This window comes from Giraffa tippelskirchi, chromosome 6 (genome assembly GCF_054371585.1).
Source record: "Giraffa tippelskirchi isolate mGirTip1 chromosome 6, T2T-mGirTip1v1.2.pri, whole genome shotgun sequence".
NCBI classification, from domain to species: domain Eukaryota; kingdom Metazoa; phylum Chordata; class Mammalia; order Artiodactyla; family Giraffidae; genus Giraffa; species Giraffa tippelskirchi.
In genome coordinates, this window is record NC_137280.1 from 17,533,907 (window position 1) to 17,552,542 (window position 18,636).

At 40.2% G+C, this 18,636-nt stretch overlaps 1 protein-coding gene across 3 annotated transcripts in view; it reads left to right on the forward strand.

The window, feature by feature from the left end:
• The window catches only part of GRHL2 (grainyhead like transcription factor 2), a 166,883-nt gene that overhangs the window by 114,834 nt on the left and 33,413 nt on the right, over positions 1 to 18,636 (forward strand). For all 3 annotated transcript variants that reach the window (XM_081503476.1, XM_081503475.1, XM_081503474.1), the window contains exons 9-11: positions 6,921 to 7,079; positions 14,933 to 15,020; positions 15,703 to 15,842. In XM_081503476.1, the coding sequence (XP_081359602.1) occupies positions 6,921 to 7,079; positions 14,933 to 15,020; positions 15,703 to 15,842 (387 nt within the window). The remainder of the gene's footprint in view (positions 1 to 6,920; positions 7,080 to 14,932; positions 15,021 to 15,702; positions 15,843 to 18,636) is intronic.

The window sequence follows — 18,636 nt, forward strand, 5'->3', positions numbered from 1 at the left end:
GCTATACTCCCACAAAAATTAATTCACAAAAACAATAAATTTTAAAATACGTGATCTTGAAGTATCACAGTATCAAGCTAGAGATTGTTATACCTATTTAAAAGAAGAGGCAAATGAGGCCCAGAAAGGTTCAATAGTTAGTCCAAGGCCACAGTGTCAGCGTTTGCACCAGGGACATAATTTTGAGCCTCTTGTACATTTTTTTTTCTTGCTCTGATTTCTTCTCATTTTGCCCTCCAGCTTCATAGAAAGCTCCTTCTTCTTAACAGAACTTCACCTGTGAGCTGATGCCATTTAATCCCTGCTTCCAGGGCTCTCAGCTCCCACAGGAGCTTGCAGCCTCCTCCCACAGCCTTGCAGCCTTCTGTTCCTCCTCTCTGGCTGTGTGACCACCTGTCCATCCTGGGAGAACACCTCTGCATGGCCCCACTGCGCGTGCTCCTGCCCCTCCTCCTGATTCTGCCAGACTCCCCAGCTAGGTGCTCCCTCCCCACCTTCATGTCCTGGCTCCCTCGCCCCAGTAACCTAGCTTCCTGTCATTCCCTCCAGGAGTCTGGCCTCTGGAAGGGCTGCAGACCCTCAACTTCTTATCCTCCTGGTCTTTTCTCAGCCTTCACTCTGTCCTCTCGGTAACGTGGATGTTGGATACTGCAGGTGCAGGTCTATCTGCCCTTGGCCTCAGTGATACGCGCTTGACCTCCTCAAGTGTCCGTGACTCGATCACAGTGATACAAGCATCTTGGTTGATGTCTCCCCTCCCCAACTGCCTTTTCTCAGGCTCCATCTGAACCTCCTCAGCACGAACCCTCCTCTCCCATTAGCCTGGCCTCTTTCCTCTTTTGAGAACAGCTTGCACTTTCTTCTCCTCCATCTCTCTTCCTTCTAGCTCAGCACTCCTATAGGAAATCCTCCCTGGTTGAGCTCTCTCCTTTTTTTTCAGGTTCTCACAGTACGTACACCCTGAGATATTCACCTCAGTTCCTATTTTTATACACCCCACCACAGTGAGAGACTTTGTAGCTCCCCTTTTCCTCAAGGGCAATGCCCTACCTTAGATTTCTGTTTCTCCTGTAACATCCATGTGTATCATCTTCATCATCTTATATACATGGACATACATGATATGTACATATATACATTCATACTTGAATAGTTGGGGCTTGATTTGGGTTTGTTGATATACAGATAGATAACATTTTTTTGAGGATAAATCTGGTCAGAGCAACTAACTCTGCTGTATGGTCTTGACAACTTCAGCTACTCAGAGCATTCTTGGTTCTTAGAACATTTTGCTTATGAAAGTAAGAACATTGATAAAGGGGGACTGTGTATTTAGAAAAGTAATTTTCTCTTAAGTTGTTAGACAAATATTTGTTGAGTATCTTCCATGAGCCTGGCATTGGGAACAGAAGGAGCTTGAGACAGACAGGCCCCTCCTCTTATGGGTTTAGAGCTGCATGGGGCAGACAGATAATTAAGTACAAAACAGATAAATGACAAGATAAATCCAGATAATGTTCAGTACTGTGAAGAAACCAAGAAAGAGCAGCATCGTAAGGTGAGCTACTCGTTGTGGGAGAAGGAGAAGGAAGACAACTCTAGATGGTCAAGGTGGGGATTTCTGAAAAGTTGACATTGGACTGAACTCTGAATGAGAAGGACAGGCAATGTGATAATCTATGGGGAAAGCTTTGGGGGTAGAAGGCACTGCCCATAGCAAAGTCTGGCAGCTGGAAACGAGCCTGGCGTATTCTGGAAATGGAGAATATTGAATACTAAAGGAATATGGAAAATGTGGTAGACTATGTGAGTAAACCAAAAATGTATCTGTGCCTACTCATGGTATCTGTAGGAGAAAATAAAGAAATATTTATTCAGGTTGTAATCATTTCCTAAAGGTGTTATATAAATGGAGACATCAGGAAATCTAGGAATTTCGTAGATTGCAAGCTCTCTGAGAGCAGGAAGTCTGTCTCAGCATTCTTATGTCCCATCTCGTAGCATAATGGCAGACACAGAGAAAAGATATTCTGTAAATATTTGATGGATGAATGCATAGAGGAAACAAATAATTGCCTAAGACTGAGATTTCACATGTTAATATTATTTGCTTTTAGTTTATCTTTCTGTCTCAATTTGGCATTGCATTTGCACCAAATGCAATTTTATAAATGGGAAAAAAATGCTAAGATGTAAGAAAACTATCTATAAGGTCTTTAATAATTCTAAGAACCAAGAAGAAAACAGAGTAGAGAAACTGGCAAGAGTACACTTAACTTGTTTATATATTTGTGTTTTACAGTGAAAATATGGATTTCTTGATATATGTTGTGTCCCTGTAATTTGGAGGCTAATGTGTGCAATTTCTTGTAAAAGAGCTCTTTAAAGTCTCAACCTTAGGAAATAAGTAGCTTTCTTAGTCTCTAATCGGGGGATCTTGAAAACACAAAATACAATTGTTTAAAGAGGAAAATAAACACTTTCCATCAAACCATAGACCTTATGATTTTTTAAGTCCCAAATTGCTTTGTAGATCAAGATTGGCCTATTTATTTTAATGGCAAGCTCTTGGAAAAATCTTGGAAGTTAATAATCAAGTTAATGTAACACTTCTAAAGCACACTAATTCTGCATTTATTTTAATAAATCTTAACTATACCCATAATGCACAACTGGGAGGTATTATAACCCAGGCAAAGTCAGGCAAAATGGGAGTTGTAATTCATGTGTCAAAAAGTGATTTTATTAAAAATTATCAATTGTCATGAGACTGCTTCTGTTTATGAAAAGGTCTTGTTACCTTTACAGATGATCTCTCTGTTGGAATCAATCTTTGAACCAGTGACAAAATTAAAATTGTATCTATTATCTGCCTGGATACACTTGATTCAGTTAAAATTTTTCTAAAACAATAAATTATGTGCTGTAAGAATTATAGGACAACAACATTTACAGCTCTTGGTTGACAGACTAATTGTTCACAGCATTTCTTTACATAATTAGGGCTTCTACTAAAGTTAAAAAGAACTTTCTGTGCTTGACATTTGGATTAACATTTGGTGAGGGAAAGTGTACCTTTTCCCCAAGTTTCTGTAATACACGTTTACAAACAGTGCTTTGTAGATAAACTTCCAAGAAATTCATTATCACATTTGCCTGCTGTGTATAGAGCTGCGACATGGTTGGGTTTGCAAGATGAAACAAATGAATGCTTATCAGTCCCAGCCCAGGTTTTAGTTAATGTCCTTCCATGCCCCCTTTCCCCATCCCACCACCCACTGCAGTTAAAGTTCAACCATTTGGGTTTTAAGTGCAGCACAGCGAGACCACGATTGATACCATCAGGCACATAGACCATGCTTTGCTAGTGGGTCAGACAGCCCGGCAAGAAGAAAGCAGTGCCAACCCTATTATAAAATCCCTACTTGTTAGGATAATTCTGGTAACATAACATAGCAGAAAAAGAAGGTAGAGTCTTGTGTTGTTTACATTTTGTAGAATCAGGCTGCCGTGAATCAAAGAGGGCCCACTGGATCTTCTACTAAGGACCTTTCTCCATGAAGAGGACCTAAGTCTAGCTGTCTCCTGGTAGAGTCCAGTATGCTGTAGCTCATTTCACTGTTAAGACCTTCTCTACCGGATGGCTGATTGTTACAGCTCCTCCAAGGACGATTTAGTGCGTGTATTGCAGAATATTGCCAGTAAGCGTCTATTATTTCCATAGATCTGTCCTACTCAAGTGGCCCTTATAAATAAAACATGTTTCATCAGCTAAGCTTTATTAGCTGAGACCGTGGGCTGACAAGGCCACAATTAATATTGCTTCCTGCCTGTCTGGGTATATGTCCACGGTGAGTAAGCATATGGATCAATCAGTGAGCCAACCATGAATCCTATTAGCTTGGGAAATACAGAAGTTTTCTCTTCTGGCCCCTGCAGGACTCGGGAGGCTTTATGAGGAAGAGGGAAAAAAACCAGTCTGGTTGAGGACTCGGTTGATCATAGCCACCAACAGGATGATTTCTACATGAAATACACAGCCCTAAATAGGAACAACTGCATAGCTCACCAGAGTGATTATTGATTGGCTGACATAACACTGTGTTTATTTATACATTCTGGCCAAGAAAAACCCCATCACCAATAATGACAATCACAATTAAAGAAGTCAAGTGTTCCTAGAAAAGGATGCTTTTATTTTTTGACCTAAAGATTGGTGGTCAATGAAGTTATTGTAATCTTTTGTGCACGTGAGTGCTCAGTTACTCAGTCATGTCCGGCTCTTTGTGACCCTATGGACTTTAGCCTGCCAGGCTCCTCTGTCCATGGGATTCTCCAGGCAAGAATACTGGAGTGGGTTGCCATCCCCTCCTCCAGGGGATCTTCCAAACCTAGGGATTGAACCTGCATCTCCTGCATTGCAGGCAGATTCTTTACCGCTGAGCCACCGAGGAAGCTAGCCTCCAACTTCTGTGATTGCAGGGACTGTTGTTGTTGTACCTGTGCTAGTACCCAGCAACAGTCTCAGAGACATGGTAGATACCTAAAAATATTTGTGGCGTGAGTGAATGTTCTCTGCAGTCGGGACATCTTCTGTCTACTTTTACCCTGGAAATTCAGTAGGAAGAACCAGCATGGCATCTTCCTTCTGAGACGTCTTCATCACTTAGTTCTCCTAAATCACTTGATATTTGCATCTCTAGTTACTCTTTGTCTTTATCTTCCTAAATAATAAACAAATGTTTATGGAATCCCTGATATTAGCCCAGTGTCTCTGTGGGTTGTGTATTTCACTTGTATCTTTCAAGTTCAGTGTTCCGTGTTCTCATGGCCTCTGTACACATCTCTCTCTGGCGAGCCCTGACCACGCTGTATTGGTCATTTCTGGATTACTCATCTGTCTTTCCCTTGGACTGTTAGCTCCATGAGACTGGGATCTGCTTTCTTCTGTATCCCCAGTATCTGACGTTGTGTTTGACCTACTGTGAACCTGTGTTGATCTTTATAGAATGAATGAATGAATGAATGAAATGCCCATATTTATGGTTAGATCATCTTTAGGCGCTTGTTTCCAGATGCGGCTGGAGAAGTGAGATCCTGTGTCATGGTGTCCATAGTTGTTGTAATTAATGTGTCATTAAGATAAGTCATCTGGGCTTGACTGCTGTTGATGTGGTGTGCTGCCTTGCTAATATGTCTCTCATTGCCACACCAGGGGCTCAAAATAAGAGATCTTTAAATAGATTTAGCACTAAAAATGAGAGGTCTGGTTGTATGAATTACCAAAGGCTGACAAGCATACGACCTGAAATGAATTAGATCAAAAATTCGAATGGTCTTTAAAATGCAGCTTCTGGCAGTGGCTCTTTGCTTTCTGAAGGGTGTTCTCTGGGGGTGCTGCTGTGATATGAAAGGCTTTAGGACAAGGGTTTGAAGGTGAATAAAAATGTCAAAGGGACCGAATAAAAACAAGAGTCAGATAATCCATTCGATGAAATGGTTTTCAGAATACATAACTGTACAATTTTAAAACTGTGAGTTTGAAGTCTTCTGTTAAATAAAAATAATACATATGGTATTAACTGAAAATAGTATCAAAGATGTAATCTAATATGCCTGGTTTTTTTCCCTAGAGACTGCCTCTTCTATGCATGTAGTCACCGAATAAATCTACATGCTGTCCTTATATCCCTGCATGCGTGCTAAGTCACTCAGTTGTGACCGACTCTTTGCAATCCCATGGACTGTAGCCCACCGGGCTCCTCCATCCATGGGATTCTCTAGGCAAGAATACTGGAGTGGGTTGCCGTGCCCTCCTCCAGGGGATCTTTCTGACTCAGGGATCAAACCCGTGTCACTAGCGCCACCTGGAAAGCCCCCTTATATCCCTAGTCCATGATAAATAAACTTAAACTGGTATTTATTGACATCTATATACTATAGTTTTCCATAGTATATAGGATAAATTTAGTCATTTGTATTCCTCCTTCTATTCCTCTCAGTATTTTATAATGAAATTATTATTTTTAGTTCTGTCAGGCAGTTCCATTTTTTCAGATTCGAATAATTTTGCTTGTCTCTCTTGATACCTCGTGTTGTAAGATGAGAATGCTGATGTCTTTACTACCTGTCCCTCCTCCTGTTCCATGTCTTACTTTGCCAGCTCTTTTACTTTTTCACTAAGTTGAAAGCATCTTAGCATTTATATGCTATTCTTTGGGGAGGGTTTAAGAATGATTTAACAGGAAAATTGAAAACCAAAGACTAGAAGCGACTTGACTGAGATCTGGTTAATGTTAGAGCCTGGCTTTTGACTCTCAATCTAGTGGGCTTTCTAGATAAATTCATTGACCTCATTCATCAGATATTTATTGAATGCTTATTCTCTGCTAGGCACTACATTAGGTACCAGTAACACAAAAGTAATAAGAAATTGTCTCAAATCTCATACTCTCACACAAAAAGGAGAAATAGATGTGTAAACAAATAACTGTGTTTCAATGCAATAAGATGCAAAGGAAGATGTTGTGTAGCTTTTTCTTTTTTAACCCCACAGGTCAGAGATTATAGAAATTGATATATTATTAAAAGTTACAGTTTTAATATGTTGAGGTGATAGTGTTTCACCCAACTAACTTATGCATTTTGGAAAATAAGGTATTGCTGATATAAAGATAAATTTAAATTGTCTGTTTCAAGATTAAATATAAAAGCAAAAATTTTATAAATTTATAACTAGAAATTATAATAAATTAGTTTCATGTATTCAATAAGTTTTATGTGAGGATATCCACATATTCTTCAGTTGTCCTTTTAGGTTTGTTAATATTCTGATTTTAAGTCTAAGGCTGATGCATTTTTTTAATAGATATTTTTTATGGTGACTTGTGAACTTTTTCCTTTCTTTCTTCCTCCTTCAGATTTTCATCACCGTGAATTGCCTGAGTACAGATTTCTCCTCCCAAAAAGGAGTGAAAGGACTTCCTTTGATGATTCAGATTGATACATACAGTTATAATAATCGTAGCAATAAACCCATTCATAGAGCTTATTGCCAGATCAAGGTCTTCTGTGACAAAGTGAGTAAAGATGACAGTTTGTCATAAAGGTATTTTTGTTATTAGATATTACTTTTGATGACATTTTCCCCTTGTCACCTTCTCTTGTCTAGTGGTGTCCAAATAATCACTTTCCAATCACAGTGGGAGTGGTAACCTTTCATTCTCAGTTCTTATTAGCTATCTAGGGAGCCAGCAACTGTATTTTTTTTTTCAGCCAATCATTCTACCACTAATTTAATGACTGACATTGTACTGTGCTATGAGTCTGATTCACATAGATATAACTGATCTAATAGACGGATAGTTTTTAGTGGGTAGGTAGATCCTGTCCCAGAACATATTAATATAACCTCTTTTATTTTATGGGTTAAATGGGATCTCATCTAGAACCTCTTGGAATGGACACAGCACATGTTCACTAACAAATATGCTTCAGGAGGAGATGTAGTTTTTGAATCTTCTTGAATCCTCCTGTATGAGATAGATCAATTAGAATAGCAAAGATTAAAATCCTATGATTATGTGAGAGAGACCCTTACAAATCCCAAATGTGTATGGGACCAAGCAGCAACAGTTTCAGAACCTGTATGATGTCAGCATCATGAGGGAAAATAATGGACCCACTTGATGACCAAAGAACAGGACACTGCCAAGTGGTCCATAACAGCAGAGAGTGACGTGGGCCATTGGAGGACGTCTGGTGAAGCTGGGGTAGAAGGGGACGGATTGTACAGACTTGAGCGTACTGGTGGGCGGGTGCAGGGGGACAAAACATTGAAGTGTTTGGGGCTCTATAAACTTGGGCAAGTTATAAACTGAAGTTCCCTTCTAGGAGAAAAATCCTGCTCTGAGAGAAGGCTGCTGGGAGTAGAATCCAAGTCGAGTTAGACAAAAACAAAACAAAGGTTCAAAGGAACGAGAAGTTCCAGTTACAAAGGAAGAGGGGAAAGAAAACAGAGTAGTCAGACCTCAGGAAATATAGGACGATTTTCTGTTATCACTTTGTGAACACAACTCGAGTAGGAGCATGAGGACCATCAAGCTAGAATAATTATCCAAGCTTACTCATTTCACTTAGAGATGACCGACAGAAAAGGAAAAGTCTTGAATTCCATACAGTGTCACATGAAAAATATAATTAAGGTTAGACTAACTTCTGGCGGACAATGGATGCATGCCAGAAAGACATGCCCCCAAAACAGGTGATGCATATTATATGTCCATATATAGCCTACCATTCCAGGTGGGCTTAGAATTAACAAAATTTTAAAATATGAAATTAACAAAACCATGAAAATTATGAAGAACAACATAAACCACAATTTGAAAAACTCAGACATGAGATGTTTGGAGAACAGAATGACTTGAAAAGAGATATAGTAGAATTCAGGAAAGAATTTAGAAGTAGAAGATTAAAATGTTTCAGAAGTAAAGACTACCACAAGTAACATGGGAGTAAATAAATGTAAAAGATAATTCCTTAAGAAAAATACAAGTATAAAATGGCAAAATTTTAAAAACTTGAAGAAATGAGGAAACAAGAGAAAATAATACAGAAGACAGGGAAAGAAGATACAAGGACATATAATATGTATCTTTGTGGGATAAAACGTAAACAATGGAGCAGAAGAAAAGCTAAAAAAGGATAAATCAGGAAAACTTAAAAAGTATACACTTTTAAATGAGCTACCAGGCACTTGGGAAAGTTGATTGAGGATAGCCAATATCAAAAGCCATTGGACTTTAAAAATATTCTTTGGGCATCTAAGAAAAATAAAATAGACAATGGGTCAGTAATTTTTTTCATTAATTTTTACTGGATTATAGTTGATGTACAGGGTTGTGTTGGTTCCAGGTGCACAGCAAAGTGAATCAGCCACACACACACATATACCCACTCTTTTCCAGACTTTCCTCCCATATAGGCCACCACAGAGGGTTGAACTGAGTTCCCTGTGCTATGCAGTAGGTCCCTTTAGCCATCTACTTTATATATGGTAGACAAGGAATCATTTATAAGGAAACTTTCATTATCAAGCTTTTCAACAGCAACGCCTTGTCAGAAAACAATGAAATTTAAAGTAATCAAGTAAAGAAAATATGAGCCAAGGATTTTACATCCAGCTAAGCTGATTTTCAAGTATAAAGAAAACAGGCAAATGCAAAACAAAATGAAACAAGGAAACAGAACCACCAGTGAACAAACAATCAAATGGGCAAAAATCCAGGGAATATTTCTGCTCGAAGAATCTAGTAAAAAAACTCTGTTTAGACACCAATATGACTGTAAAGACATTGATAAAAGGACTGATGGTGAGCATTCCATGTGTTTTCATCTTGGATCTAAAGCTAAAATGATGGGAGAGACGGGAATGGCAATATGATATGTTCTGACAATAATTAAGACATAATTATTTAGTAACTGGGTAGGGTGGGAGAGAATATGAAAAATAGAATACGCAGACAACTGCTTGTAGGTGTTGCTGTCATTTTAGTTTCTAAGTCACGTCCAACTCTTTTGTGACTCCATGGACTGTAGCCTGCCAGGCTCCTCTGTTCATGGGATTTCCCAGGCAAGAATACTAGAGTGGGCTGTCATTTCCTTCTCCAGGGGATCTTCCCAACCCAGGGATGGAACCCGAGTCTCCTGCATTGCAGGAAGATTCTTTACTACTGAGCCACCAGGGAGTTGGCTGGATGTAAAAGAGTATGAGTTCAGTTAGGTCCTGGGGAGAGGAGAGAAAGGGGGAAAAGAGGTTAGTGGCTAATTCAGAATTGCCAGCGCTCTTAACGGTGCTGCAGTCAGATGTAGATCAAAGAGCGATAGGGCCATTAAAATGTCTGAGTTGTCCTTTAGCAGAGTTGGAGAGGAGGAAGAAGTGGGCAGCTCTGAACAGAAGGCAGAGATGGTCATGAGATGAGAGAAGGAAGCAAATTAGCTCGAACTGCACTGAGTTTAGGACATGTGGCATAATGGAAAATGTCTCTAAAATCTCGATAACATTTCAAGTTTCGATGATTTCAATTAGTGCTAATCGTCAGAGCAGCACAGCCCTCTCAGGCCCAGTTAGGCAGCTTCCGTGATATAGAGGAGGCACAATTAGGTCGGTAGACACAGTTATTATGTAGATGAGAAAATTGCCAGTGAGCACAGGTAAATCGCCAGAGTCATATGGTGAAAAAGCAGAGTGCTGCTGCTGCTAAGTCGCTTTAATCATGTCCGACTCTGTGTGACCCCATAGACCCCACCAGGCTCCCCTGTCCCTGGGATTCCCCAGGCAAGAACACTGGAGTGGGTTGCCATTTCCTTCTCTAATGCATGAAAAGTGAAAAGTGAAAGTGAATTCACTCAGTTGTGTCCAACTCTTCGCGACCCCATGGACTGCAGCCCACCAGGGTCCTCCATCCATGGGATTTTCCAGGCAAGAGTACTAGTGTGGGTTGCCATTGCCTTCTCCAGAAAAAGCAGAGTAGTTACATATAAATCCATGTCTGATCCAAAACTCATATTCCTTATATCTTTAATTCAGCATATTAAACGTTAAGAAAGCATTTTCAAATGATGTACAAGGTGGAATTTTTAAAGTACGCATGGGAGAACAGTTAAATGATTTGAATTCCCTTCTTTTATTCCAGCAGTTTCAAGGGGAATAGTAGAATCCTGCTCCCTGAATCTCCTTCTTGGAAGGAAGGAGGAAGATTAGGAGCAAGGAGAAAAGGAGGGAAGGGTGGATTGCCCTGGGCAATCGTTTACGTGTATGTCACAGCTGGAATTGAAAGGATGAAAGAGAAGGCTTAAGGGATGCTTGTATAATTATTTGTTTTGAGTGTTGATGTAATAAATACTAAAAATCAAAATAAAGCATAAAATGCAGAATAAACAGAGAGTGCCATATTGTTGTTCACTGTGCCCTAGAATGAGAGGGACTTCAAGGAACTAGTGATGTAAAGAGTCTCTAGTGGGTCATTTTTTAGTTAACATGATGATGAGGATCAGGAAACTCATAGGGAAGGAATCTCATGGGATAAGCAGGATTAACTGCTTTTAATTATTCCGGTAAGCTAGATGCAAAATCTTTTGCTATGATTTGTCATTATATATGTAGCCATGATTTCAAAATACAGGCAAAACTCCCTCCTGAGACATTTTAATTCTTGCACTTTTCAAATAGGTGTGTAAATGCAAAAGATTAATTTGAATCATCCTCTAATGCAAAAGAATTAAGAGCTATTCCATTTTAAAGCTGTAAATTTCCCACAGTTTAGAATTTTAAACAGATGGAATTCTGCACTATTTATAGTTCCCCAGGTTGATTTCTAATTAATGCACCTGTAAGATTGCAGATGAAAATAAAGGACTTCTCTACCTTTTTTTGATATTATTAAAATTTCTTCTTTTGAAATACATGTTTATGAATTAAAAATTCAGGATCTGCTATATGACTTTATCTTTATCAGTACTTATGTCTGTATTTTTATGTGCTCATTCACTCAGTCGTGTCCAACTCTTTGTGATCCTATGAACTGTAGCCCACCAGCCTTGCCTGTCAATGGAATTTTCCAGGCAAGAATATTAGAGTGACCTGCCATTTCCTACTCCAGGGGATCTTCCCAATCCAGGGTTTGAACCTGCGTCTCTTGTGTCTCCTATGTTGGCAGATGGATTCTTTACTACTATGCCACCTGAGAAGCAGATATCTTTATATCTGTATTTAATTCAGCTATCTTTCATGAAAAACAAGAATCATATTACTGCAAAGAGCAACTATATATTGTTCAAAACTTGAAAATAAAGCCACCTTCTCTTAAGAATTTTCCCCCTCTTTATTAATTCTTGCTTAGAATTATCTTGGAGATTATAAAAAACTAAAGATATTTCTCCAAAGCACCTTCTTGGTACCTTGGCCAACTTTAAATAGGTTAAGGCCACATTACTGAGATAAATTTAAGAGAAACAATTTAAAGTATCGAATACAAATATAAAGATAACCATCACCTCTCAAGAAGTGGCAAAGGTGATCACAGTATAATCAGGAAATTCTCTGGCATTTTTTTTTTTTTCTCCAAATTTAACACTCCTTAAAGAACATCTAAGTGGGGGAAATTATTTTCAAATGATAAATTTGGTATTTGTAGCAAATTATACCTTTCTGGAAGAAGCAGATTTTTTTACATTTTAATGAGAGTGAAACTATTTTCCAGAAGCTTTGGGTCACAAATAATCAAAAGAAGGAAAGGAATTCTTGAAAGGTCATGTTCAAGGATGCGTTCTTCAGCTTAATTGAATGTATCAAAGCTGCCCTGGGTCACTGTGAATCAAAGCATTATTTTAAATATGAGAATGGTGGCCCTCCTAAGTTTGGATACTATCAGAATTGTTTTGGTGTACTGATATCGGGGCCTTCTGGGCAGGAAGTTTCTCACACAGATATGGTACGAAGACTAGGCTCTATGGAGAACTACTCTATGTTTTATGTTAATTCTTCAGGTTTGGCATATCAAGGAATACCTGTAAAACAATAGGCAGGTTACTCTATTTCCTAAAAATTGACACTGAACATTTATAAATCTTGAAACGGTAATTTCAGAACTTTTCTTCACATAAATTGTACAAGACAAAAGACTAATTTTAAAATAAAATTGCTCAACAAACTTTGGGATGTGTCTTGAGTGAGTTATAATTTATATAGGTAAATTTCTATATTTTGACTTAAATGCAATACTATATTGTACAGAACTTCAAATACAGAGAAAAAAGTCTTACATGGACACAACCAAAAATGAATAATAAGGGCCTTTTGCTTATATTTCACACCCATTTGAACAAAGTCATGTTTGTGCATTTAGCACTTTATTTTTTTTCTGAAAATATTATACCTTATCTAGACAAAAATCTCTACAAAACTTTTAGTATATCTTGAAGAGACTTTCCAAGGAAATATTTTTATATTTTAGCTCCTTCTTTCTATGAATTTCTATGGTTTATAAACATCAGTGACAATTTAAAACTTAAAAATAGAGCACTGTAAATGATTAGTTTCTTTTTGGAGTAAGAATCTTTTTGACATAAAAATCCATATTTATAATATCTGTTTAAACTATTATAAGCATCCAAATTTTACCAACGTAAAGTTCTTAGAACTCTCCTGGCACAAAGGAAGTGCCACATCTGATTAGCTGTCATCACTTGTTCATCAAGTATTAGCTCTAAAGCCATGTCCTTTATGATGGATGCCTCCATTGGCCACATGTCTCCATTGTGTCATGGCCTTACTTTGGCCAGAATTGGGAATATGTTGGGTTTGTTTTTTTTTTTAAGCCAGTTTGATAAGCAAAATCTATATTTCAATGTTTTACTTCTAAACCATTAGTGTGTCCCTTTCTGTGAACTGACTTTGTGACTCTTGTCCATTTTTTAACTGGTATGTTAGTTGTTGTTTTCTTTTTAAATTTGAATCATTATTTTTATGTTATTGATTTAACACTTTATATGAGATTTTTATGGGCTTCCCTGGTTGCTCAGGCAGTAATGAATCTGACTGCAATGTGGGAGACCTGGGTTCGATCCCTGAGTTGGGAAGATCCCCTGGAGGAGGGCATGGCAACCCACTCCAGTATTCTGGCCTGGAGAATCCCTGAGGACAGAGGCACCTGGTGGGCTACAGTCCATGGGGTCACAAAAGGTCAGACACGACTGAGTGACGAAGCCCAGCCCAGCACAGCACATGAGATTTATATAGCAAGTATTTCCACCAACTTGTCCCTTGCTTTTTAATTGATCTGTGTGTATTTAACAGAAGGATTAAATTGTATATTCTCAGATCTGTCTCTTTTGTGTGTGCAACTTGGGGATTTTCTAGGGGTAGAGGTTGCTGAGCAGTCCATACTTTGCTATTTTTGAAATGTGCTGCCACAAAGGGCAGAAATAGCACATGTGGATTTGAATCTAGGGACAGAGTTTAGGCTGGGAGAGTCTACCTGGGTGTCACCTGTCTAGAGCACCTTGGAAACATGGGTCTAGATGAACTTTTCTGCCAGAAGCATGGAGAGAGGGAAAGGCAAAGGAAACTGTGTTGAAGTGTCTGTGTTTGGGGCGTGAGAAGAGGAAGATGAGTCAGCAAAGCTGACGTTGAAGGGTGACCAAAAAGAGAAGAGGTTGATCAAAGAATGGTGGAAGACCAAGAGGGCAAGAGACATAGGGGACGGTCAACTGGTTAATTTGGATGGAGTTGGCAAGAGAAGCCAATGAAAAAGTCAAATTACCAGGAACAGAGGAGCCAAAAGGCAAATTGAATGCCATTTCCAAGAGCATATGAACATATTAAGACAAAACCCCAGATCATACTTGTACATACAAAATCTTATACTCGGTGTAGTTTGCTTCAGCCCTACCTCATTTCCCCTTCTGTAATACTTTTTTAAAGTTCCATACCAAGGAGCAAAGGAAAAGTTTTTTAGGGAATTCACACTCAACTTTCATGCCCGCTCCATGATTAGGAGAGATAACAGGTCAATGCTTCATCCTACGACATTTTATTTTAAATAAATATCGCTAAAATTACTCAACTGGCTTCACTGGGATAGGGAACTGAGTCTGGCCTTTCTGCAGGAATTCAAAATTGGAGTTGTTTAAATAGGCAAGATACCAAAAAAGGGGAGATTTTGGGAGGAGTGGGATCCCTTCCTCTCCAAGGAGGTCAGCAACATTGGGTAGACTAAGGGGCAGTCGACCTCTCTGGAGGATGGAACCGTGGCTGCCTGCCTCTCCTCCCCATGTTTTATTTCTTATCCCTGTGACTTGTGTGTGGACAGTTGTTTTGCACACACTGGTAACATGCCTGGCATTGTCTGCGTTTGTTTTTCCCTGGCAGGGAGCAGAAAGAAAAATCCGAGATGAAGAGAGGAAGCAGAACAGGAAGAAGGGGAAAGGCCAGGCCTCCCAAACCCAGTGCAACAACTGTGAGTGTGACTACCAGGGGGGTGGGCTTCAGCCGGGCCAGGTCCACCGAGGAATGGGTGGAAAGAAGTGGGTTGCAGGTAAAATATGCACATCCAAGTTATGGCTGGGCTTCCCTGGTCGCTCAGACAGTAATGAATCCGCCTGCAATGCGGGAGACCTGGGCTCGACCCCTGGGTTGGGAAGTTCCCCTGGAAGAGAGCATGGCAACCCACTCCAGTATTCTTGCCTGGAGAATCCCCATGGACAGAGGAGTCTGGCGAGCTACAGTCCATGTGATTGCAAAGTGTCAAACACGACTGACCTACTAAGCACAGCGCAAGTTATGGCAAGCCATGGCGATGCGGTGAACCATCCCTGTGAAGAGCAAATAGAATCATGTGATTACGTTAGAGATAGGAGGGAGGTTCTAATACTCCAGAGACCAACATCCTCCTTCTCCAGACAAGAAATCTGGGGTGCAGAGAGGGACAAGAGAGCACCCCTTCAGGAGTGCTCACTCCAAGTCCGCACTCTTTCTTCTGGTCTGGTGATAGGAGAGGGGAGGCTTTTAAAGTGGGTTCACATGTATGGAATTTGGGAAGCTTCATAGGAGGCCATCGCAAACTTTAGCCAAGACTAGAGCTTACAAGTTCTTAAGTCATCCACGGCCCTCACACTTACGGGTTTTGTGATCGTGTCCAGCCTCTGATGGGAAGTTGGCAGCGATACCCTTACAGAAGAAGAGCGACATCACCTACTTCAAGACGATGCCTGATCTGCACTCCCAGCCCGTCCTCTTCATACCTGATGTTCACTTTGCGAACCTGCAGAGGACAGGACAGGTATGGCCGACCCGCTCACATCCACCTGCCACCCATCCACTGGGCAGGTAGAGCCTTAAGCGAGCATCGCTTCAGGCACTATTGACCTGAAAAATAAAACCCATGCATTCGACCAAAAGTCAGCCATTTCCTACAGAAAATGTAATTTTATAGAAAAGAATGTCTCAGGGGAGGAAACCAACTTACTAAGGGGGAGGTGAGAGTGAGCTGATAATAGTGAAGTGTTGACAAAGCAATGAAAGAGGAAGAAAGTAAGAAGGCTGATAACCTGTAAGGCAAGTTTTGTTAGTTTTGTTCTGTGGGATCTGCATGATGCAATAGGGCTCCATCTAACGTTGGGAAATTGAACTGCACCCATTGGAAAGTTGCTTAAGAGGAAAATTCTTTGATTAAATAAACTCTGTTAAAAACTTTTTCTTAGTAAATTGACAGTTACTGTTGAATAGGTAAATTATTTTAAACCAAAAGAAAAATGGGATTGTAGACAAGCCTTTTAAAAGATAATTCCTGTCTTCTAGTTCTAGTTACAAGTGAAATTACAGAGATAATATTATAATACATAAACATCCAATAATTAGCTCCTTATAGTAGCTCACGTTAATGATATGTTATGCAGCCACTGAAATTATAATTAGAAAAACTATGTGGCAACATAGGAACTAGTTATGATAATGTTCAGTGGGGAAAAGGTAGAATATTCATTTGTGTCTATACTGTGATTCCAAATATTGGGTTGGCCTAAAAGTTCATTCAGATTTTTTGCAAGATGTTACAAGAAAAATTGTAATACTTGATGAGTATTAAGAGTGGATAATTTTTTTTCTTTCTGTAATGTCTTTAGTATTGCCTATTTTATGTGATAAATTAAAATTGTGTGAAAAAAAATTACTTCCCTAGCATTAGCCAGAATTGTCTTTCTGTTGAGAAATAGGTGCATACTGACACATTCAAGTTTTTCTTCCATTCTAGCGTTCAGATATTCATTGGAATTGACCTTAGTCTAGGAGCAGAAATCATTATTGGCTTAACTTTCATTTAGTGTATGAGACAAAACAGTTATACAACCAGAACTTTTTATTTGGTGTTTTTGACACCAACTAAGTACAGATAGCAGAATATCCCCTAGCTTTTTTCTTCGAGTGCATTACATTAAAATTTGACATTCTCATCTTGTCTTACTTGTCTGATAGGAAAAAGACACAAAGATGAAAGGAAGAACATTATGATTTATTAAGACATGAGTGCCAGCCCCTAATTTTATTTTTTAATTCCCAAGAACATGGTGATTTGTGTATTTACAGTCTTTGTAAATACATGGTGTATTTTGCAGTGAGGTAGTCACACCTTTAGGGGAGAGAGGATGATTGAGTTAAATTGCTCTCATTGTTTACTGTCCTGATTCTGGCTTGAGCCCTGTGTCAAAGCTGACAGCCTGACTTGTTCTCTTGGCAAGATTTCTCTAAAAAAGCAAAGCTGTAAATGAATCTTAAGAGGAAAACTGACCAAATGTGACGGCTCATGACTGTCTCTGGCCACACTTGCCCCCTCTGTGTCCTGAGTGGGACTCCTAGCCTGTGGCTGAGCAGAAGGACAGTGTAGTCTTTCCCATTTGTTGGTTTCAGCAGTTTGCAAAGCAGCCCAATCAGCGTCCTCTGGGGCATCAGCAAAGTTAAGTCCTGCTGTCCTTGAAGAGCCTCAGGCTTTCCCTGTGGCTTTGGAGTCAGAATGTAGGGGGGTCAGTGAGGGAGCCTGCCTAAGCCCCGGCTGACAAAGGAACACACTCTTCTGTGCACTGGGACCGTGTGTGAATATCCAGTGGTTGATCAACGTGCTTGGCTGAAGGGAAAGAGCACCTGCGATAGCTGGTCAGGACTAGAAAAGCTGCCTTTTCTTAGAAAAGTTAGGAGTCTTGGGGGATGAATCCAGGGGCAGGAGGGAAAAGGGCAGTGCTGTGATGTTGGTAGTGGGCAAGGGACAGGGCTTGGCGAGCTTCGACAGGCCAGACAAGAGCCAGCTGTGGCAGGTCACGAGCTGGCCCAGTTCTTCCATAAGGGAGCAGGGATGGAAGGGAGGAAGGCAGGTGACGGTGTGATGCTCAGTAACCGCTACCGCTATGGACCTGGCCAAGTCGGCCGTGTGGCAGCCCTTCAGCTGCAGAACAAGCAGCCGGCTAGCTTTCACTGTCAGTCCACATGTCCCCTACTCCCTCACCGTCTCATTGATTCACCCCTGGGTTGAAATATTCACCAGATGGCTATCAAAAACTCATAGGAGGGCACTGTTACCGAGTCCATGCTCACTCCGCTCCCCGCACGACAGGCCAGTAAATCAGAGAGAAGGAAAGTGGAGGCAAGGAATACGACATTATTCAGAAAGCAAGCAGACCAAGAAGGTGGCAGACTAATATCTCCAAATGACCCTCTTCTCTGGGCCTGGATGCCAGTTTCTTTTATAGAACAGAGATGGGCAGGAGGTGAGGAAGTAAAATAAAAAGGTCATAAGTCTTGCAAGTATCTCCTGGAAGGGCCAGCCTGGGGGTGGGGGTGGGGATGGGGACAGGATGTGTTAATATCTTCTTCTTTTGTAAAATTCAGGCAGAGGGGCAGGGTTCCCCAGGCAGGCCTTTTAGTAAACAAAAGCAACAGGGGGAAGCAATAGTTAAAGAAACAGATCTGCCATGGAGTCAGATTTTGTTGTCCCCTGAAACAGCATGAACCCAGCGTGCACGCACTCTGGAGGTCTTTAGTTTCCCTCTCCTCGCATTAAAGCCCGGATATGCACGGTGCTTTTTGTC